At 33.6% G+C, this 25271-nt stretch overlaps 2 protein-coding genes across 6 annotated transcripts in view; one reads left to right on the top strand and one right to left on the bottom strand.

Moving 5' to 3' along the window:
• The window catches only part of milt (trafficking kinesin-binding protein milt), a 92034-nt gene that overhangs the window by 22255 nt on the left and 44508 nt on the right, over positions 1-25271 (bottom strand). The gene's annotated exons all lie outside the window — the stretch shown is intronic.
• On the top strand, positions 1093-11973 carry LOC135838731 (fatty acid synthase-like). The gene is made up of 32 exons (XM_065354478.1): positions 1093-1225; positions 2010-2261; positions 2316-2587; positions 2657-2887; positions 2961-3158; positions 3259-3390; positions 3473-4037; positions 4133-4362; positions 4460-4764; positions 4845-5100; positions 5181-5289; positions 5366-5616; positions 6332-6508; positions 6588-6755; positions 6841-6981; positions 7284-7486; positions 7589-7829; positions 7928-8050; positions 8124-8297; positions 8383-8562; positions 8635-8890; positions 8973-9099; positions 9173-9318; positions 9479-9726; positions 9798-10122; positions 10200-10349; positions 10424-10618; positions 10706-10855; positions 10951-11078; positions 11182-11448; positions 11542-11781; positions 11863-11973. Exons 1-32 carry the CDS (start codon positions 1093-1095, stop codon positions 11971-11973), a joined length of 6684 nt encoding a protein of 2227 aa, XP_065210550.1.

Here is a 25271-nt window from a genome sequence, read left to right as displayed (position 1 = left end):
AGGTTTTACTACAGCAAGTTAATGCGTGTATTTAGAAAAAAAACGATAAATGAACTAGATTATTTCCTTAATTACCATTTGTTAAGCGGTATTTTCCCCAGTGTTCGTGCACCTCCCAAACGATGTAGCGCGATTGTTGAAAGTTGCAAATCCGCGCCCAGATTCAGCAGATCTATTGTTTTCTGAGGTGTTAATTTGCTGGTAAAATACCATCGTTATACTTTTGTAATATAACGGGTTTCTACTCTTTAATTACAAAGGGCAAACCTCGTTAATGTGAATTATATGATGAAACGATACAGATAAACGAGAAAAGCTCCCTTTTTCCTTACTCTAAAAATTTTACCAAGTAATTTAATGAAAGAAAAACTTTGATTTCAAGGAAAATTGAATCTTTGAAAAAAGTATAATTTTTTCCAAAACCTAATATGTTGTAGAGGGGGGAGGAAACGTCTATTTCCCAATTTTTTTCGCTAGATTTTCAACTTTTTACCACCAGAACCCCCTCACCTCACACACAAGATTTTTCCAACTAATTGGCCAGACGTGGTTTGAATAAATTTTGAAGGGAGAACTGAGAAGTTGGAAATAAAAATGTCGAACAAAAAAATTTGAATTTTTTTTTATTGATTTGATAATATTTTTGGAATTTTCCATTCTTGAAAATTTTGGGTCGTTGGAGGAATGCTTCACAAAATTTCGCCTTCAATGTAAAATGATAATGAAAGTGCTCAAGCAAATCTAATGCGTATTCGAGGACATGACAAGCGCTAAAAAAAAATTCTTTGAAGTGTGTAGTTGATGAAAATGATTTTGTATTCGTTCAATTATATTTGCATAAATTTGACAATTAAATGAGCCCTTCTTCAACTTGTTAACATATACATATATGCCATATAAAAAGGATAGATTTACATAATCATGGGTATAAAAAAACTGAGCTTTAGAACCACCAATAATAATTGTTTTAAATCAGTACCATTAGTCGCATCTCATCATTGTTGCATAAGCAAAAATACTTGATCAAGTGCGATCGAGGATTTATACCTAAAATCTGTGCCTAATATCACAATAGAGTCGCAAAGTGAAAACATGGACGATCCAGAGAGCATTGTGATTTCAGGAATATCAGGAGTATTTCCGAGCAGTGAGAATATGGAACGGTTGAAAGAAAATTTACTATCTGGAAAAGATATGATTCAACCGGTCGACAGATATGGCGTCAGTAAGTATAAATCATGCTCTCTAAATTTGAAGTAGTGAAATTTCACTGCTTCGAATTTAGAGAGTGTTTAAAGCAATATTTCTATTTAGTTATTAGTTATTTACAATTCCAAAGCTTAGAATAATTCGAAAGGTCTCACAAAAATCTGTACTCAAAAACCAAAACGTTTTCTGTGACTTTCGATATAAAATCTGAATTTTTCTTTTCAGTCAATAACAAGTTATTAATTTCTAAAAATGATAAATGAGTAAACATTGATATTAAAAGTGCATAATCCTAACAGCAAATTACCTTGATGAATAGATTTGAGATTTGGAGTCATAGATACTATCGACCGTTTTGATCACACCTTTTTTCATTTAACACATCCTCAAGCTGAGGGTATGACAGTTGGTTCGAGAATTTTGCTTGAAAAAACATACGAAGCAATTTTAGATGCAGGTAATAGCTATTCATTTCACAGCGCTGTTAGAAACGAAAAAAGGACAACTAAATTCAACCCATTTTCCCTTCAAAAAGGTTACAATCCGCAACAATTGAAAGGAAAAAATATTGCGGTCATTTGTGGTACATGGGATTTAAGTGATGAAGGTGACCCAGCTAAGAATTTAAAAACTTTGAAGATTATAACATGGCTGTGAATAGAACTCAATTCATGTCTGCTAACAGGATTTCGAACTTTTTGGATTTTCATGGTGAGTAATGAAAAAATGATGTTTGTAATAAGTAAAGAAAATTTTAAAAGCGAGACAGTGAAATTGATAACCCTTTCCCTTTACAATAGGACCCAGTTGTGGTGTGAATACAGCATGTTCATCATCTATGTACGCTCTCGATATGGCGATTAAATTTATTCAGTCTGGTCAATGTGAAGCAGCGATCGTTTGTTCGACCAATTTCTGTTTTGCCTCTTCAGAATATATGATATCAAATCCAGTCATAAGCAAGGCTGGAATTTCAGCACCGTTTGATGCCGATGGTACGTATACCTACCTCAACATTTCATTTAATCATGCGTTCAACGCCCGATCTACTGGCATTTGAGAAAATTTTCTAAAAATGTTCCAGATGAGTACATTATTATGAACAGCATTGCTATTTAATAAATTTACATTTTTGCTAGGCGGTGGTTATGTCAGAAGCGAAGCTGTAGTATCGATGTTTGTACAGAAACAAAAACATGCTCGAAGGGTTTATGCCAATATTATTCATTCGATGACCAATTGCGATGGATTCAAAAAAGAAGGTTTTTCATACCCTTCCGTCACACAACAGAAACATCTGTACGAACAATTCTACAAAGCTATCGATATCGATCCTCGATCAGTCTCATACGTTGAAGCTCATGGTACCGGAACACCGGTAATTATCATTCATGAACGTTTATTTCACCAGCATAGGTATCCTCACTACTCCACTCATCATGTATAGGTAGGAGACGTCGTGGAAGGAACGTCAATCGAAGAATTTTTCTGCAAAGGGCGTACTACACCATTGAGAATTGGATCGACCAAATCGAATATAGGTCATACTGAGGCATCCGCTGCTTTATGCGCTATCGCTAAAATAATTGTATCCTTCGAAACTGGATTAATCCCTCCTAATCTTCATTTCAAGAATCCAAATCCAAACATCAAAGGTTTACATAATGGCCAGCTACAGGTAGGATTTGACAAAATCAGGGCGTTTATAGTAAGATTATGTAAAAACTAGTAAAAACATTTTCACTTTAAAGGTAGTCACAAAACCAACGCCTTTGCAAGGAGAATATTTCGCATTGAATTCATTCGGAATTGGTGGAGCAAATGGCCATTTGTTATTGAAACCTAACAATAAAATAAAAAAATCAAAACATGCTAAAACTAACGAGATACCACGAATCGTAACAGTGTCTGGTCGAACAGAAGAAGCAGTAGATTGTATTTTGAATGATGTAAATACGTAATACATATTTTACAAAAATGCTCACAATTTTCAACATAGATAGGTACCTACACCTAGTAATGAATTTTTCTTCCATGTTTATCTATCAGATAGAAAAAAATTGTAACGATGAAGAATACTTGGAATTATTACACGAAATTTTCAGCGAAAACATAAGTGGGCATCTTCAGCGAGGATTCATTATTTTGCAGGAAAATCAACCTCCCATAAGATCCAAAACAGTAAGCAAATTCCCATTCCTAAAAAATTGCGTCGATACAAACGCTAAGATCTGCATATTGTACTAATCGATAACAATTCTAGCTTTATTCAGGTGAGGAAAGACCTGTATGGTTTGTCTTCTCTGGTATGGGATCCCAATGGCCAACAATGGGCAAATCATTGATGAATATACCAGCATTTGCGGAATCAATTTGCAAAAGTCACAAAATACTCCTAACAAAAAATATAGATTTGATCAGGATTATTACTGAAGATGATCCAACATTATTCGACAATATTCTAAACGCATTTCTTGGAATCGCTGCAATTCAGGTAATTATTTCAACGTTTTTAAAATTTTATTTGCTTAAAAAACACACCTATCTGACTTGGGTGTTCAAACAAACAAAATTATGCATTGATCAAGCTCAATCTCCAACAAACAGAAATTATTCAGAGATGTATTTTTTTTTACAGTTAGCTTTAGTCGATGTTCTGGCTTCAGTTGGAATAAAACCAGATGGAATAATAGGTCACTCTGTGGGTGAACTAGGATGCGCATATGCCGATGGTTGCTTCTCAGCCGAGCAGCTGATTTTATCTGCTTATAGTCGAGGTATAGTAACACCAGAAACAGAAATAATGCATGGGACAATGGCATCTGTAGGTAAGTAATCCCAATAATAATAATTCCTGTTTTTTATACTAGCATCAATCTGATCAAGTAAGTAGGTATTTACAATTTATGAATGTAACATACAGGAGCCGGCTACGAAACCATGAAAGATAAAGTTCCAGAAGGAGTTGAAATCGCTTGTCATAATAGTCCAACCAATTGTACTATATCTGGTCCCACAGAATTAGTTCTACCATTTATCGAGAAAATAAAAGAACAAAAAATATTTGTACGACGAATCAACACTGCAAATATTGCTTACCACAGTCGCTGCATTGCTTCATTTGGATCAAAATTACTTTCACACATGCAAGATGTAAGATTGAGATGATTATTTTACAGATTTTGAAAATCTTCCACCCATGTATAAATCAAAATGAAAGCAATACGAGTACAACATGTATATTTTTCAGGTTGTTCCAGAACCGAAACTCCGCTCAAAAAAATGGATTTGCACATCAGCTCCAGAAAGTAAATGGGACACTGATTTGATAAAATATTCTTCCGCCGAATATCACACAAATAATTTGCTCAGTTCAGTGCTGTTTGAAGAAGGTTGTCGCCACATACCAAGCAATGCTATAACCATAGAAATTGCTCCCCATGGTCTTTTAAATGCAATACTTCAGCAATCCTTACCCAAAACCGTCACAAATATAACATTGACTATGAAAAATCATAAAAACGCAGTTGAATATTTGTTAAACTCACTAGGAAGGTAAGTATGCAATGAGTATAACAAAGATACCTTTACCTATACAGTTTCAGATGTTGATAAAAACTCCACGTCTTCCATAGGTTGTATGAAGTAGGATGTCTTCCCAAGATTGGTCGATTGTATCCTCAAATTGAATTTCCAGTCAGTAGGTCTACCCCGATGATTTCACCATTGATTAAATGGCAACATGATGAAAAATGGCCAGTCGGTAGATTAACAAATGAAGAAATCTTCACTGAACAGAATTATATGATTCGATCTTATGATGATAAATTTGCATTCATTAAAGATCACATTATTGATGGCAGAAATTTTTACCCTGGGTTGGGATACCTGGTTAGTTAGCCTCGGCTATTCAGTAGATTTGAAATCGTATAGTTTTTTGCATTGTATCAATCTTCATTTTTTTAAATCAGTGGTTGGTGCTACAAACTTTTGCATCCATACAAAAAACTACAGCTACAAAAACACCAGTAATTTTTGAAAATATTCGTTTTGAGCGAGCAACTAACGTTCCTAAAAAAGGTCACATACATTTGATGAGATTTTACACTGGATCCTTGAAAAGACAGCAAAATCTAAAACGAAAGTTTGATTTCAGGCTCACTTATGTTTCATGTTTCCATACACATGAGCACCAACAATTTTGAAGTAACTGAAAAAGGAACAGCTGTAGCCACCGGTACCATAAGAATACCAGAAAACATCGATAGAGAATTGGTTGACATTCCACCAATTAACAATACAGCTTCATATTGTAATGATGAGTTGCACTTGAATTCTAGAGATTTTTACAAAGAACTGAGGTTGAGAGGATACCAATATAGAGGAATGTTCAAAACAGTTGCTCGAGTAAATTGTGAGGGTAAGAAATAATTTCTACACGAACAACAAAAAATCATACTTGCTTAGGGGGGTGGACTAAAAAAAATACATTTCCTGAATTTTGACAAAAATCGGCGAGGAAAGTTACTCTGAAAGTGAAACTACAATTTTTTTTAGCTCCCTAGCTGTAAGTACAGGGGACCTGGGCCATCAAGTGGGCATTTGGCACATACAATCTGACCCTATTTCTAGGGATGAAACTATTTAGACGTTTTTGAAAAGGAGAGGGGGGGGGTTCGACTGAAAATTTACTGATTGATATGCAGAAATGTATCTTGAATTTCAAAATAAACTGGCCAGGAGAGGTTTATAAACTTAGGTGACCAAGGTACACCCAAAAATGGTACAAACCCACCTTTTTTTTTTGGTTCACTTTACCCCATTGCTCACTGCTCAGCAGGTATGCTTGATTCACTAAAAAAATTATAAATTTGACGTATATAAATATTAGGTACTTATGCTGAGATAATGTGGCGAGATAATTTCATCACGTTTATGGATACCATGGCTCAAATTCTACTACTAAGGACCGATACCCGTGAACTTCTTATACCAACGTTTGTACGCAAAATTGTCATAGACTTTGACAGACATTTTCGAATATTAGAATCTCTGGACAAAGAAAACCCAAGTAATACTTTTTCAATAATCAACTTGAAATCTATGACACATGTACCTCTAGTCTCAGTTCAAATACTATGATGCAGCGTTCCCTGTCCATTTTTATCCTCATCATAATCTGTTGAGCTCGGGCGGTATTCAAATGATGGATTGGAGCTGTAACGCTATCGCTCGTCAAAAAAACATGACCATGCCCTTGATGAAAAAATATCAATTTGTACCTTACATCAGCGACGAAGTAAAAAATTACATACAACAAATGCTCATTATAATTGATATAGCACAGAAATTAAACATAACCATTTTTTCCCCTTCAGATCATGGAATTAAATGAAGTGATCAATGTGTGCATTCTCATCATACTCGAAAATATGTTGGAAACACAGGTGAAAACATTCGAATTACTTGAGAATGAAAATTACTCCATCGTTTCCTCAATATCATCAATGATACTGGATGTATTACAAAATATACCAATGATTCGCGTACGTTCATTATATATTTCACTCATTATTATACACAATTTTTCAGAATTAAATCAAAATCCCAGAGACTATTATGTTTTTTTAGGCAAGTGTCAACATATCTACTACTTCGCAAAATACAACGAAAATTGAGGTACCAGCTGAAATCAACATTTCAAATGAAAAATTACCGGGTGATAAAAGCAGTACCTTGGTCGCTTTGTCAAATATACTGAATAAAACCAATGTAAGTATGGAAATGAGGGAAGAGAAGTGTAAATCAATGAATTAAAACCAGATATAATTTCAGCAACTAGAAAACATATGCAACACTATAAAAGAAAATGGATTCATTTTAACAAGAGAAGCCACTAATGAAAATGCCAGCACATATGAAAATTTAGGTTTCAATGTGTGCTTTAGCCGCAAGATCAGTGATACTCAGAGAATTTTACTTCTGAATAAAGTGCTTACTTGAACTAAAAATTTTACCTATATACTCGTATTTTCAAACAAATTGATCAACAGAACTAATTATTTTTTTAATAGATCGTGAAGACTAAGCCCAATCACAAAGTTGTTCAGCTATTCTGTGATTCGTACACTTGGATATCAAAAATTCAAAATGAATTAGTAACTATCGACTCTGAAAAAAATGAAAAACTGATCGTGTACGCCAAAAATGATCCAAAAAATGGAATATTGGGCTTTTTCAATTGCATTAGAAGAGAAGCAAAAGGAAAACTTCTAAGGTATCAAGTTGTATTAGAACTTTGATCTGTGAATTTACTACCATTTGCATCACTGTTTTTCCTTCCTTCAAAATTGAATAAATGTATGTATGTATCTCAAAGGTGTATTTATGTGATGGATAAAAATATGGCTGATTTTTCACTGGAAAATACATCCTACAAATCCCAATTGGATAAAAATTTATCTCATAATGTTTATAAAAATGGCGAGTGGGGTTGTTACCGCCATTTATCACTTCTACTAGAAGAAGATGTGACAACACCTCACACAATTTGTACACTAGGAGAACGAGGCAACTTTTCATCGTTCAAATGGATTGAAGGACACCTAAATCCTCTCACGTAAGCACTACTTATAACGCAACAAAATTCAAAATAAATAGGTAAGTATGTGAAAAAAAATCTAATCATATTCATAATTTCTCCAACAAATTTAGGCAGAAAAATGGAAATAAAGCATCTCTTGTTCACGTTTATTATAGCAGTCTAAATTTTCGAGATGTTTTACTGTCAATAGGAAAACTTTCAGCACTTGACATGCCTTGCTACAGCCGTTTAATCAGTGTAAGCTTTTCATCAAGAAAGCTCCTAAATGTGTTGGTTTTGAAAACACTGGAATACATTTTTAATTTTCTAGTGCATGCATGGGGTTGAATTTTCTGGAAAAAATGATAATGGAACCCCTTTGATGGGAATAGTTCGAAATACAGGTTTAGCAACACTGGTAGAGAGTGTTCCAGAACTAACATGGATAGTACCAGAATACATGACACTCGAAGAAGCAGCAACTATTCCAATCATTTATGCCACAGTAATACTACATTTGGTGTTTTTGCACGATTCATTATGGGGCATGGGGCAAATATAGATACCCATTGGAACACTTCTGTTTTTAGGTTGTGTATGCTTTCTTTCTAACAATCAATTTGAAGAAAGGTTCTTCCATTCTTATACACGCTGGAAGTGGCGGAATTGGTCAGGCAGCCATTAATATATGTCTTCACTACAAATGTAACATCTTCACCACAGTTGGTACTCCTGAAAAAGTGCAGTTCATCCGAAAAACATTTCCTCAAGTAAAATTTCACCTAATGCCATGGAGGAGACAACAATTGGCATTGCTGTAATCTAATCAAACTACTGCGCAGATTCCAGAAAGTCACATAGGAAACTCGAGAGATACATCATTTGAAAAATTGATAAAGCAGCAAACAAATGGTCGAGGGGTTGATATAGTTCTAAATAGTCTATCAGAGGAAAAATTACAAGCCTCCATCCGTTGCTTAGCTGTTAATGGACATTTCTTGGAAATAGGAAAATTCGATATTTTTAGAAATAATACTCTTGGTAAAAATAACTATAAAATAGTCATTTATCCTGCATGCTTTTTTTTGTCTCAATGCTGTAAAACATTTGTGTTTTTTGTCATTAGAATTGGGACATTTCAAGAACAATATTTCATTTCACAGCGTGCAATTAAATGTAGCAATGCAAAACAATCAACAGCAAATTCACGAGATTAAAAATAAGATGCAGGATATGCTCAATCAAGGAATCATTAAACCTATACATCGCATAATTTTTCACGCAGATGAAGTAGAATCTGCCTTTAGGCAAGTATTGTTGATGCACTGTCACGCTGAAGTACAAATGAAATTATAACAACACATTTTCATCATTATTCAGATGCATGGCGGCAGGAAAACACATAGGAAAAGTTCTGATAAAAATCCGGGATGAAGAGAAAGATCGTACATTCAAACCAACTGTGATGAATATGAAAGCCAAAGCACAAATCATTTGCCACGAACTTAATTCCTATATTGTTATAGGTTTGTTTCAGTTACAATAATTTAAGAACTTATAAAATTCTAACACACTTCAAGACAAAAATCTCACACTTGCTCACATACTTCTTACTGAACTGCCCCAGTTTACGTAAATATATTATGTAGGTACATTTTTTTGATCATTTTTATTTTTTCATTCCAGGAGGATTGGGTGGGGTTGGCATGGAATTAGCTGACTGGTTGATCATCAGAGGGGCTCGGAATATTGTTCTCAGCTCTCGAACAGGTATTAAGAATGGCTATCAATCATACCGAATAAAATTATGGCGTTCTTACGGAGTTAACGTAGTAATCTCGACTGAAGATATTACAAAAGAAGCAGGTGTCAAGAAATTACTCCAAACTGCAATCACTTTAGGGCCAGTGGAAGGAATATTTAATCTAGCAGTGGTATGTACTGTGAGTAATTCTTCAATAGCCCAACACTATAGCATATCATCAATTTTTGCAATGGTTTGTAGATTCTCAAAGATGATTCATTCAACGCACAAACTGAGGAAACCTTCAATACTGTTCTTGGACCCAAAGCAACTGCAACAATGCATCTTGACAAACTGAGTAGAAGTATGTGCCCGCATTTGAAGCATTTTGTCGTGTTTTCAAGTATTGCGTGTGGTTTTGGCAATCGAGATCAAACCAATTATGGCTATGCTAACTCAGCTATGGAAAGAATTTGTGAAAACAGACACGCTGATAATTTGCCTGCATTGGCTGTTCAGTGGGGAGCGATTGGAGATGTCGGTATTGTGGCAGATTTTGTAGAAGAAGATGTATCAGTTGTTATATGTAAGTTTACGTTACAAACAACTGACACTAAACATTTCATCCAAGAATAACAAGAGTAAAATTTGTTTCATCAAAAGGTGGAACACTGTTACAAAAAATTACCTCCTGCTTAGAGACTTTGAATTTATTCGTGAAGAAATCAACTCATCCTATTGTCGCCAGCATGGTGATTGCTGAAAAACATAATTCAGACTCAAATGTCATAAGCGCAGTTGCAAACATACTGGGTAAAAACAAACAATACCACACGGCAAACTCTTGGTCTTTAATCAATTTGTGAGCATAATTTCTTTTTTTATAGGAATTAAAGATCTCAAATTAATAAATCAGTCATGGACACTACCAGAATTAGGTATGGATTCCATTGTTGGGATGGAAATAAAACAAATCCTCGATTCAGAATTTAATAAATTCTTCACCGCTGATGATTTGCGAACAATGACTTTTGCTAAACTATATAAAATGAAAGATGAAACAGAAAACATGCCGGAAACAGGTATACTGGTATACATTAGCTGACATTTCTCAAACTTTTTACATACTTTCGCTTATTTTTCATTTATAATATATTGTGAAAACATAGACGAGAAAATAAAAACACAACTTCAAGTATTTATGGATGAACGAATTATGAAGAATTTCATTCTTAAGATACCATTGAATGAAAAAGATATTGAGAAACCCATTGTGTTCAATGAAAATTCAACGGTATTCATGTTTCCAGGGGTAGAAGGTATACATCTAGTGTACTTACTGTCCACCTGATTCAAATACTCCTAAAACTGCTACGTACATATAATATGTACATTTAAAAATCTTACATTACAGGAATGGTCATTTCCATGGAATCATTAGCTAAGTGTTTGCCTGGACAAACACTCTGTTTTCAATATCATTTTGGAAGCGAAAAAATGGGAGATTTTTCTATTACAAAATTGGTCGATTATTTTGCAGATGTAGGCAAACATTACAGTGAACTGTAAAGCACACAGACAAAATACTAAGATTTCTTATCAATATTTTTCTAATAATTATTGTGTTTGATGGAATATTCCACAGTACATTTTGAAAAATTACAACTTCTCCCGTGAATTTTGTTTCATCGGACATAGTTTGGGTGGATTGATAGCTATGAAGGTGGCTGATATTCTAGAAAAATGCGGAAAAACAGGAATCCTATACCTGATAGAGAGTTCACCAATTTTGTACCAGAAATTATACGTTGGATGGGCTGAAAAAGAGGGATCTGTAGATGATGAGCACCTGCAAAATGAAACCTGCATACGAACCATGGAGACCGTATTACCCTCAATAAATACGACAATGGTAATGTTTCAAACTTCATCGAATAATTTGGGCCATGGAAAAGTTGCATCATCACCACAACAATATGATTTGTAACCAGCAAACTTATTGTAGCATGCCGAAACCATAAAAAGTACAAAAGATTGGGAATCCAAGAAAAAACTATGTTTCTCGTTGTTAACTCCTGCATCAATCAATGTATCACTGGTGGATAAAATATTTGATAGAATATATTCCTTTGCCAGAGCATTAACAAGCCACGAGTTCACTCAAGTATCGCTCCAGTCATCATGTGTTTTAATAAGGTGTATAGAAAATCCTTTCGATTTGGATGACGATCTTGGTTTAACAGAGGTAGGTATATTTTACATATAAGATGAATTTGGTTGATGATTCGTTGAGATTCACTTTTGACACCATTTTTTCATTTTACAGTATTTCAAGAAACCAGTACAAATTCACAAAATCGATGCTGGCCATACTACAATTTTGAATCATCCAAAAACTTCGGAAATCATATTGCAATCTCCATTATGGAGAAAATGATGAGAATTATTTAGATTTCAAAAAAAAACTTTTTTTTAGGATTTAATAGTAGCTGGTCAGTATTTCTGATATATGTACATGCAAATTACATACAAAAATACTATGTAACTCTGAATAAATATTACAAAAGTGAAATAGTTGACAGTTATCTTCTGTGTTTTTCTCATTTAAAAATTCCAGTCAAACTCCAATGAGTTTCGCTTACGGAAATACGTACTTAAATGCCAGTTCTATGAAAAACATTTCAATAAAAACTTTAAATTGAAATTCAATTCAAATCGGCGATTGCACTGTTCAATATCCATATCGATATCCTGTGATGCAATTTTTATGCAAATATGCAAAAATATGCGATTCAAAAAGTTTATATTTTTTGTATCGACAGAATCGAACAATTTTCATTCAATAAAACTCGAATAGTGAATGAACAACACTTTTGAAAAATCCAAAATTTTCGAACTTCGCACTTTCTTCAAACAAAAAAATTACATAAAAAAACTCTGATCAAAAAATGTTTTTTAAAAAAAATAACGTCCAAAAAAATTTAAGAGACGATGACAATCGGAAATTTACGACTAATCTGTAAAATACACTTCATTTAAAACAGTATAGGTAAGTAATAAGTAATATAAGTATGCAGAAATATGCTTTCAGGGTTAAAATAATCATGCCGAGTACACGAGAAATTGGGGTTAAAGATATTATTTGATTTTACGAAAAACAAATTCATCAAATTTTCTCATTTCGGTATTTTTCAACATCTACGTGCATAGATTTTATGAAAAAACTATGCCCTAATAGGGGGAAAAAGCTCAGAATTAAAATTGTAGAACATTAAAATATTGTATTTGGGAAACTGGCATTCGGGAGGAAAACATTCGTGAAGTTGTCCATTCGAGAAAATGCTCTGAAATCCAAGAAAAGAGTGAGATTTTCTATCAGAACCCATCAAATCTTGAATTTCCCTCCTTTCAAACAAAAAATCACATATTTCCAACAAAGTTGGACATTTCCATGTGAAACATCAGAATTAAGTAGGTACATATTACCTAATAATATACGTCTTGCAGCACTTTTTGATCATTTTCACGATATGCCATGTTTACATTGTAGATATTTAATTATGGTTCAGATAAAATTATGGAACCTTTTAATGTTACCGCATACAATCGTTATGATTTTTTTAATTTAATCATTTTAAATTTAGAAGGATAAAGGAAGATAATTACAAAAGTAATAATTGTTTGTTTGAAAATACTCAATTTTAGGCTCTATGTACAGCAACAAACCGGAAAATTATTTCAATTCAAGGAATATCATTATGATAATTAAATGACGTTTAAAAAGGGTAAGTTGGATGCTTCACTTGGGAAAATGTACAATCATTACTTTAAAGCACATGACTATATTATATTATCGCGTAATTAAAACACGTAAGTAAGCCTAAAACGTGAAAAAATAACAACCGAATGTTACCTTTAACAATGTTCAACAGCCTACAGGCTTAGTTTCACTAAAATATCGCCAAGATTAGACATTTCAATTGTTGAATCGTAATTCAAATAAAATGCCGGAAAAAAAAGAAATTTCAAAAATTATCGAATTTTTTCATAACTCTACAATATTTATAACCGGAGGTACGGGTTTCGTCGGAAAAGTGCTAATACATAAACTGCTATCAACTTGTGATGTATCGTGCATTTACTTTCTCGTGAGACAAAAATCGTCGAAATCTACTGCAGCCAGGAAAAGTGAATTCTTCGAAGATTCGGTAAGTGAGCTGCCTTTATGTTGAAAAATTTAAAGCACCAGTAAGTTAGTTAACGCGAAAGTTGACAAATTGCAGATTTTTCTTCAACTCAAAAACAAATTACCCGACTACGAAAATCGTATCAATTTCATAGAAGGCGATTGTTCTCTTGAAAATTTAGGCTTATCTGCCAATGATGAAAACATCCTCTGCGAATCTGTCAATTTCGTAATTCATTGCGCTGCTGCGATGAATATGATGGGATCGTTAAAAACAGCAGTCAAGATAAATATTCGAGGCACCCAAAAAGTATTCGATTTGTCGAAAAAAATGACTAACTTGAAGGTAAGTATCTTTCATTTTTTTAAATTGAAGAAATGTGATAAGAGAAAAGGAGAGGGTCGGGGCAGTTTGGAGGTCCGTTTGAAGATGAAGAAAGGGGAGATGGTTAATTTTTGAACAACTTTGCTAGATCCAAAAACACTTTCTTTTGAATGACTTCAGCTCCACTTGCTTGAGGTCAGAGATTTCGTCCAGCTTTCAGTTATCCAATATTTCTTATTTCTAAAATTATGGGAAATGATCAAATAAATTAGAAAAAAGAGGAGGCAAAATCCATAATAAAAGAAACACATACATTCAATGATGTCGTACATATTCGTACATTCTTTAATGAAACCCTCTACACCAAAATTCAGTTGGTCCATTTTTTTGCATCGTGCTGGAGTCAAAACAACCCCATCTCTTCTTTCCACCAATTGATAGATAAACAAATAACGCATCGATGACTTCATTGCAATTGAACATAGTTTCGTTTTAGGCATTTGTGTACACATCTACATTGATTGGATTTGCGGAACTTGATATAATCGATGAAAAAGTGTACGAATCACATCTCAAATGCGAAGATTATCTAAATCTTCTAAAAATTGAACATATTTTGCCATTGGATCAACATATCACAGAAAAGTACATAAATAAAAATACATACTGCACTTCCTTAAGATCTCATCTACTTATTTAAATTAACTCAATTCACTTTAAATTTTTGTCACAGGATTATGGGAGATAAGTCAACAATTTATACGCGCTAACGAAAGCAGCGAGTGAGAATATTTTCATCCGAGAAAAGGTTTCCTTTCCCGTAGTGATATTCAGATTTGCTCTTGGTGAATATCAGTACATTTTTACGTAATCATTAAGCAATCTAGAATAATCAATATCATTCACTTGTTCATACACGTAAAGCAAGCTCTTGCTGGAAAGAGCCGATTCCAGGATGGACAGATGGTTTTTATGGTCCGAATGGTATTTTTGCATTCTACTTGCTCGATATTGCTCCCGCATTTTATTGGAATGATACTCAATCAGACGCTACTCCAGCTGATTTGATTGTGAATGCTTTGATTGCTGCTATTCAATACTCGCACGACAGGTTATAGCAATTCAAAAGAAAAAATCTATCAAGTTATTTGAAATTTAGATTCTATTGTTTGTATACCGCCCTTGACGATTTTCAGATTCCACAAAAGCAAAGATAGTGGCGAGGAGATGTCCCCAATAGTGTATAATTATAGCACCAAATACCACAAAAATTCCCTATCACTTCCTGATACCACGGATTACGCGCAAATTCAATTCAATATCCCATCTCGCTTCTATTATAATAAAATTCAGTTTTTCATCTGGAGCATCATGTTTGGTTATATTCCTGCAATAATTATTGACCTTCTACTTGCAGTATGCAGTAGAAAGAAGAACAGGTCGGCCGTTTGTCTATGTTTCACTGCAAGATGAATGCTCAAACGTAATTATGTAGTTACGCATCATGTTATTTTGTTTTCAGATTAGGCTTATTTAAAATGTACAACAACGTTGTTCGCGTAAATTTGAAATTGGCTAATGGGAATAGGTACTACAAAGTGAACAATAACAACATCCAAAATTGCTGGGAAAATCTGAACAATATCGATAAAAAATTATTTTCATCGGATTTGAACGAAGTAATTTGGGATGAACATAAACCAAGGGTGTGTAGCAATATTCGAGAACGTCTTCAGATATTGCTAAAAGAAAATCGAAAAATACGATTAGCTGCGTTTTGGTAAGCCATCAGTCATCACTTATAAGTACATATTACCACCTATTTGATTTAGATCAAATAACAGCATTATAATATGTAGTAACGAAAAAATTAATATCTTTCTTAATTTTTATCTTACAGGATACCAAAAATACGATTTGCATTCAAAGTATTATATTATTCATTGGCTTTATACTGTATTTACTTCATTTACGGACTTTTAGGCTAATTGGTGTCTACAAATAAGGAAAATTTAACAAGAAGTAAATTAACAATAAATGCTGTGAAACGTGATGTAGTGAAATAAAGTAAGAAATAATTACATTATAAATAAAATTTTTCTTCCAGATAGTTTTAAAAAGCTGCGAAGAAGCGTTGCAAAAAATATAGGGAGTAATTTTAAAGATTTCAGAAGCTCACGACATTGTATTCCGAGGTCAAAAAATAGAATTTGAATAATTTTTAAACCTCTCCTCTTGAAAAGTGCACACTTCAGGTTTGGGAAGATTTTTCAGAAATTAGAATTAATCTTCCCTTTCTCTATAGTAAACATATGGGGGGATGAAAACTGACAACAGAGATGTCCAAAACCAAACGAAAGAAATTTTGGTCCAAAAAACTACGAGTAGATCTAAACTAAGAAGACTCAGAAACACTCCAATAACTAAAATTTGAATTACCAAAGTCCACTTCTCAAATTAAATTTCTCTGTTAAATGTATAGGAGAATGCCTATCTGCAGTACCTAATAAATCTGTTTTAAAATAATTAATTACTAGGGGGCTTCGCCCCCTAGGTCGCTCCGCGACCTCCGCCTCCATAGCTCGCGCACTCGCTTCGCTCGTGCTGCTCGCCCTGGCCATCGCTTCGCTCAGGCCTCTCGCCCCTCCGGGGCTCACTTTTTAACAACTCAACTCATGCCCCTGCTCCTAAATGCAAATCAGCTGAAATGTGTCAATAGCAAATTCTACTCTGGTTCTAAAGTACAATGTTTAAAAAATTCAAGTTTGAACAATATTTCTATCAATTTCTACAATGAATTAACGAAATTTTTTTTCTCAAAAAACTTACATCTATTCACTTTAGATTTATACTTGGGGTATTGAATTACTCTGGTATACTTACTGACTTGATAATTAGGTATCATCATTTTTTAGGAGTAAAATTTCTGAAATTCTATAAATGTAAAATTGGGTAGAAAAATGTTTAAAATTTTTGTAAAATGATGGCATAAAATGAGTAGGTAGTGAGTATGCTGCAGTAATTCAATCCTATTAAATGAAAATCTGAGGTAGGATAGTCAAATTTGTATCCCAAGTATAGAAACCCTACCAGTGGTGGCTTAGCTAAGAGAGGGACGTGACTTGAGCCACCACCTCCTCCCCCCCGCGAGTGAAAATTAGAAATAATGCACGCAATAATGAACCGTTTTTCCGTTTTTTCGACCCATTTTTTTCAACAAATTTTCGCTCTCACTTCACTTGAGCAGTAATTGCACCTTCATTTCCATACAAATTATCATACATTACGAAGGGTTTCTATTACATTACCTCTAATTTCGATTTTTCATACCTAAAAATCTGGTTTTGCCCTCTCTTTGAGAAAATTCTGGCTACACTGTACTGAACCCTTCTCCATCTTCACTTTAACTTTTTTACAGACAATGTTCCACTAAACATTTAAATTTGTGCTGTTGAAATAAAATCCTAACCCAAAAATGATCTCAAGTGTAGAACCTCCTCTCCTTATTATTTTAACAAACACCACATTCTAGTTTTGAAAAAAATAAAATAGGTACTATAGCAATGAATGTAACTCGCAACACAACAAACAACAACATCATTCCCTCCTCAACACCCCTACGCTGTAAACACGCCCACATAGCAACGTTCTGAGTGTATTGTTGTCGGTGTGCATTGTAATAGTGCATTTATAAACAATAGAGAAAGTGTTTTTTCAATTTTTTCGACCTTTAATTTGAAAAATTCTGATTTTTTTTTCTTGATGACATATCTACACGTCAAAAGGAACGTTTGAAAAAAAAATTGTCGAAATCGGTTCGATAGAAAAGGCTGGCGAACTCTATCAAGGTTTCTACTCGAAATTCTATTGTTTAAACACAATAGAAAACGTGTTTTTTCAATTTTTTCGGCCCTTAATTTCAAAATTTTCGATTTTTTTTTCTTGATGACATATCTCAGGGATGCTACTCAAATTTTTCTCAAAAAAAGTAACTTTAGTAACCAAAAAAGCTGGAAAAAGTAACCAAAAAGTAACCAAAAAGTAACCAAAAAGTAACCAAAAAAGTGACCAAAAAAATTCTCAATGCAAAAAATATAGGTGAGGTGACCGAAAAACTCTGATCCATACAAAACTACTACATTTTATTTTCAGAGGTGTGATGAAGCGATGTGTTGGGGGGGGGGGGGAGACTGAAATTCTCCCAACTCAACTTTTCACGCTAGATTTTCCCAACTATTACTCTACCACCACCACCCCCCCCCCCCAACAACAAGATTTTTTCAAATAATTGGTCAGATATTGATGAGATTATGTTTTTGGAATTTGTCGAGTTGATTTTTCCATTTTAGGAAATGTTTGAAAATTGTAGCAGTAGAATTCATATCTGCCCGAGCGAAGCGAGGGCGAAAGCTGCGAAAAATTTATGATTCGAAACATAAAACAACCTCATTTTTTAAGCAAGAAGTTGATTTTCGTGGCTTCAAAAGCTTCAAATTTTAAAAGTTTTCAGAAAATTACATACACATAGGTACCTATTCGTTATTTGTAAAATATTAGTAAAAGCCCGAGCGAAGCGAGGGCGAAAGCTGCGAAAATTGATGATATGAGACGTAAAACAACGTCATTCCTGATGATGTAAGTAAAAAGTTAATTTTCTTGGCTTCAAAATTTTTAATTTTTCAGGAAATTATTATGCGTATATTTATAGAAATATGAAGAAAAGCCCGAGGGAAGCGAGGGCAAAAGCTTTCGAAAATTCACAATTCCTGAGAGGTAAAACAACATCATTTTTTATGAAAAGAAAAAGAGTTCTGGGTAAAATTTTGAAGAAAAAAAAGGATATTTTGTGAAAAAACTCGGAAAAAGTAACTTTTAGTAACCAAAATTTTTAAAAAGTAACCAAAAGTTACTATTAGTAACTTTTAGTAACTTGGTTACTTAAAAAGTAACCGCGTAGCATCCCTGCATATCTACACGTTAAAAGGAACGTTTAAAAAAAAAATTTGTTGAAATCGGTTCAGTAGAAAAGGCTGGCGGACTCTATCAAGGTTTTCCTTCAAACATCTTTTAATATATAAGGATTAAAATTGAGAACAAATATGAGAAAATTGTTTTCAAGTCGAAAGCAAAAAAAATCATCAGAATTGGCATAAAAGTACTGTTCTCCAGAAATTTCAATTCAAATCATCCCGGAAAGTGTTGTATCCAACTTTTCCAGATTAAAAATTTAAGGGGATAGGTTATCTCAAATCCGAGTGATGGGTTAAAACGTGTATTTTGTTAAGAATTAAAAATCTCAAATTTAAAAAAATTCTAAAATCGCCTTTATTTGCAACAAGAAAAGATGCCATCTCCCCAACTCCTCATTTATGGCATGACTCAGGGCACATTTTACAAGTAACAAAATCTAAAAAATGAATGTCGAGTTACTGGAATACCAATACAGTTGTTTGGGGCAATGTGGTGATTCCAGAATTATTCAAAAATTCAGATTAGTAACTTGAAAAAATACACTTTTTAACTCTACAAAAATCGAGAAAAACGGCCCAAAATTTATGAAATTTTTACGATTTTTTGATATAGGCAATGATGATCAAAAAATTAGCACTCCTGCGTTCCAACACATTTCCCCAGTTTCAGAAACGATATCTTTCAATATGTTGCCCTAATTGATGCGAAATATTTGCGAAGAAAAAATTTCCAAAACACGAATTTATCCAAAAATAAGCGATAAACGATTTACAAATTTGCAACCGCTCAATAGAACACTAAAAATGGTCTTGGACTATGACATCAGCAGCCTATATCGACGAGGAATCACAATTAATACGATTTTTTCGAAAACTCGTTTTCTTTGAGGGTTCATATGTTTCCTCTAGGAACATCTCGAGGACAAAAATATTTTATGGGTAACTTTCAACTCAAAGTGAAGGTTTCAGCTGAATTGAGTCAAAATACATCGATTTTGAGGGGGGGCTGGAGGGAGGGCGATCTACCACATACATCTTTCTACAGAAAATTAATAGGTATATGCACTAGGTACGTGATAAGCCTTTCCCACCATTTTCAAAGATTCACTAAACATCGAAAAGCTCCCTTGTTAGTAGAGTAAAATCTCATGTTTTCACATTTGGTCCAAAATTCCAAATTTGATTTTTTTTTAAATCCCAAAAATTTTAGATGTGGACTTTCACATTTGGAAGTTTTGTCAGAAGAGTGTTTTTCAGTAATATCTTAATCTAGCTTCGTTTGAACTCAGAATTTTTCTGCCAGAGCAGGTAATTTTTTTGCAAGTCAACTAAAACTGATTCATTTGCGTACAAACGAGTGGCACCCTTCATTTACTCTTTTTCCATTAAAATTCAGCGCAATGAAGTGAAATTAATTCAATGCACAGCACAGATCTAGTTTGTTATTTTGAAAATTTCCAGACTAAAGCACAAAACCCCAATTAGGTAGATGCATATAAAATTGACTTTAAACGTTAATCAGTGCGGCTTTTCAAAGACCACCAAATCATCTCCAAAAACTAAAACTAGCAATTACATAGCTCGCAGTTACCTTGTGAAACTCAACTCTACACAAAGCTTAACAACAAACAACATATCGCACAAATAACCATGAAACGGACATCGTCATCATCATCATATACACAGGTAGGTAAATCCAGATAACACAATGCTTGCAAGTTAATTACAACTCATAGAGAAAATTAGTATCGGTGCAGAGGAAAAAATGTTTGAAATTAGACACACCTCATCTCACTCGAGCTTTCAACAAATTTATACTCTTACAGTCGTAAAATGTTATCAAAATAAAAAAAGTAAAAAAATTCTACTCGGATAAACTACCTAGGTGAAAATAACAATTTCTGACGAGTGATTAAACAAGTTCAGTCAATTTATGCATACAGCAATTAACTAGCTTTTAAACACACTACGTATGTATACGACATACTTATAGGCTACAGCAATAATTTTATAGTCGGACAACACGAACATCAAATAATATCGTCAATTAGTGAGCTTCGAAGTATACCTACTAAGTACATGAGAAAGCGCTTACCTAAAAACATCATTCTTATAGAAAAAAAAAAAAGAAAATGAAAGGAAACTACTGGAATACGCGATCTATTTTTCTCTATGGCAGGGAAGACCAAGAGGAAAAAAGCACCAAATGCATACACGGACACGACGACAGAACTGCAAACACCACTGTAACAATTATGATCCTTCTTCGGATCGTTTTTCCCAATGAAGTAATCAACTCGAGTATGAAAATCGACAATATTAATCACGAAATTTTGAATATTTACAATACGGAGAAAGTGTAATAATGAAGCAGGATTACAGTAGCGATTAATCAATTGTAAATCGATAATTTACATGAGGTAAAAATAAGAATATACGAAAAACAGAAGTACGTTAAAGGACTTCATTTGTTAACGTGGAAATATCTGTGTGAATGACAGATGATCATAATCGAAGAAAAATGACTCTTTCATGCACACAACCAAGAACATAACGGTTGAAAAATAAATCAACAGTGATGAGGAAAACGCCCTTGGGCGTGGAAGTGAAAAAGTACACTGACGAATGCCTTGATTGAATCTCGAAATGAAATCTTTATTTACGACTACAATATAATTATACTATTGAAATAAGTATCTAATATTTTCAACGTGAACTTTACCTACTCGTATTTTTTTATCGAATAAGTGTACGAAAAATCGTAACATTTAACGCGTAAAAATACGATATTTTTTTGCATTTACCATGCGTGTCGTATTAATTGAACAAGGCTGTTACGCTATTTTTTGTGTAAGTATATTATTTAGTAGTACTTTTCGACTATAGGGAATGAAAAATTGTAAAAAAGAAACAAAACACTGATATATTGCGCGGAGGACACCTTCATAACCTTATTTCTTCACATTTGCACCTGATAATTTGATGAACCTGAGGTACCTGTTTAGTATGTTTACAAATTATTCCGGCCTTCGTAAATCTTTTTTTCCGCCGACTTCCTATCTCGTGTAAGAATTAAATTTGTGTACTGGTCATCGTTTTTATATCGGGTATTACGTTAACGGCCCGTAAAAAGATGTTGTAAACAATGGCCTGGGTTAGTGCACAAGATAATACGAGTACTCTCGAGTCGAATAATTATTTCGCAATGGTTTCGTTCCACTTGATCTTCTCGTAGCAGGACCAATGACACATACGACATCATTTAAAGCAAATTAAACACGTGTACAATACGTACTGCGTATGTACGCAGAGGTATTTACATATACGCACATTAGCACATTAAAACTGTACCGGCTGCTTTCATTTGTACTCGCTAAACGCGTATAATACATCTTGATTAAAGATAACTTTCGCGTAAATCGTCGAGAAAAAGTCTTAATTAAAAGCGAGAGTAATTACGGGTAGGATTATGGATCGCGTTCGACGCGTCTCATTTTACTTAATCGTTCGCTGATTGGAAATAAAACAGGCGAAAGAAGAGCAGAAATAACCTAACAGAATTAAATGACACATACTACAACACTGTGTAGACGAAGACGTACAGTGAGTTAATGAATTACCATCTCTCAGCGGGTATTTTACTCGTTCTACACGAACTAGGTTAAGAGCATCAGATTATATACGAATTGACGAGCTGATGAGTTCTGATATAATAGAGAATTCAACCAAAGACGAAGAGTTGAAAAAAGGAAACAAAAATTGCACTAATGAAATACCGCACTAGCAAAGCTTGAAAAAAATTCCATCTCGAGATGACCTTTTTATTCGCGTTAGCAATTATCATTATACAGCCACAAACGAATACGCTGGCGTTTTTGATACAACCACGACTTTTATTCATCGTCTCTCTTTCCTCTTTCTCCGTGTTTACCACCTTTTCAGAGTCTTTACAATTTTCTGTATACTTCATACGAATGAAAAATCCTAGGTCATTCTTTTCAAACCCACACATTTTACTTATACTTTGACGTGATAAAAGGTTTAAATAGCGTGTAATTCTTCATTGGTATCGATTTCCACGTAAAAGAAATTCCCATTTGTAGTGAACAAAAATTTAGAAAATTTTTCGTGAATTTTTTTCCGCCATAAAAATTTGCACGTGAGGTATCGTGATAACGTTAGCTCACTATTTTCCTCGACGAGACGAGACTGTTCATTAAAATGTCTGAATTTGAGAGCTAGTAATTTTTTTTCGTTTAGAATTTTATCCTCGATGTCCATTTTATACCTTTTGTGTCAGCAACACGCAGTTTTGTTTTTTTACGACCTGTGAAAAAATTACTTCGCCAATGCATTTAAATTTTTTCATTTTGGGAATACAAATTAGCGAGTTGGGGTTTCAGGAAAAGTGTTCTGTGTTTGAGAAAATTAAGGGATTAGGGAACTTTTTTTAAAAAAAGCTTTTTTGCATAATTATTATGGCACGATAAAAGAGTTTTAAAAAAACATGGAGACGAATGCTCTTGATGTCATCTGAATGGAAGGGGGAAGGATCAGACGGCAGACACTCTCAACAGGGAAAAAAAAGTTTGAAATGAATTTTCAACCATTTAGTGGGTCTGGTTAGCTAGACTATGTAGTATGTACCTTAGGGGGGATAGGGAGAAAAAGTCGGTGGATTTTAACCAAATTCTGCTGAGACCTTCATTTTGAGTTGAAAGTTACTTGAAAAAATTTTTAGCTCCAGAGGTGCCCCTGGAGGGGAAAAATGAGTCCTCAAAGAGAGGGCATTTCTGAAAAAATGGCCCAGTCTCAAATGAAAGTATTTGAGATTCTGCGTCGATCTATGCTATTGCCATCAAGATTCAAAACCACTTTTAGGGTTTTACTGAGCGGTTTAAAATTTGCAAATCGCTTATTTTTTGGATAAATTCATGTTTTGGAATTTTTTTCTTTGTAAATATTTCGCATTAATTTAGCAAAAATATTGAAAGGTATCATTCATAAAACTGAAGACAGAAATTTGAAAATTTTCGACTAAGTATTCATCTTGTTGTTGAGTTGGGTCATAATCTGCGGATGGGGGGGGGATCCACCCTAACAGACATAAAAACTCGAGCAAAGGGTTAGGTAAGTTTTTGCATAACTTGACAATTGAAAGAGCTATTAAGAACCCATAAACTTCATCAATTGACAATTTTTTTGAAATAGTTCGCCAATTTTGGAGCATCAGTAAACAGGCAAAAATGAGTCAAAATGACGATTTTCACATTTCAATGGAATCTGCATCTAGCTCCTTCAATCTGCAAGTTGGACAAAAACCTATTTCATCAAGTTTTGCTCACTTTTCGATGTTCAGCCATTTTACGTATAATCAAAAATTCATTTGATTTTTCTTCAAAAGGTGTTGATGAAATAATTCATTGTAGTTTTTTTTGTTCATTATCAAATGATATCGACAAATCATCATTTTTCTTTTAAACAATTGTGGAATTTTCGAAAACTTTCAACCGTCTACTACTTCTTTATGTTTTATTTTTATTTGATTTTCAGAGTCCTTCATAAACAATTAAACATGCTACAAGAAAAATTTCATTTTGATCAGCATCGATCTTTTCGAGCATTTTTACATTAATCAAGACGTAAATTAATTTTCAAAGTTATATCTACTTTTCACTGCATTTTTCATAACTTCAAAGTTTTTTTCTCGACATTTTTCGAAACATTCGTAAAAATTTTAAACAAACAAAAGGAATATTTTCCCAAAACTGTAAAGTTTCATTCGCTTTCACTATTTGACGATTTAAAAGTTTTAACAAAAGTTGTTTTTTACCCTACAGCTCTCCAATTTTCATATTTTTAAAATTTCAAATTAAAAAATTAGAATTTTCCGCAAACTTTGAAACATAACGTACCCTTTTAAAACCACTAAACTCGTAGGAATAATTAAACGAAGATTAATTTAAAATTCCAACCGTTTTTCTCGTCGAAAAAACGACAGGAAGAGGCTGATAATGAAAAATTAAAAAAATAAAGAAAGGGAAAAGATAGTAAATTGAAACCGTAGAAATGAAATTATGAAACGGACGATCGAATTTACTACATCAAGTTTTTGCATAATTCACAATTTCACACTAGCAACGTTTCCCCCTATTTGTACCTCAAAAATCCACCCCCCCTTTCTTTTAATAGTACCCTCAACTTTCAAAGAAATTCGCCTATTGGCCATACATATACGTGTCGTAATTTACTTT

Source organism: Planococcus citri, chromosome 3 (assembly GCF_950023065.1).
Source record: "Planococcus citri chromosome 3, ihPlaCitr1.1, whole genome shotgun sequence".
NCBI lineage: Eukaryota > Metazoa > Arthropoda > Insecta > Hemiptera > Pseudococcidae > Planococcus > Planococcus citri.
The sequence above is the reverse complement of the archived record's forward strand: the minus strand, read 5'-3'. Positions and strand labels throughout refer to the sequence as shown.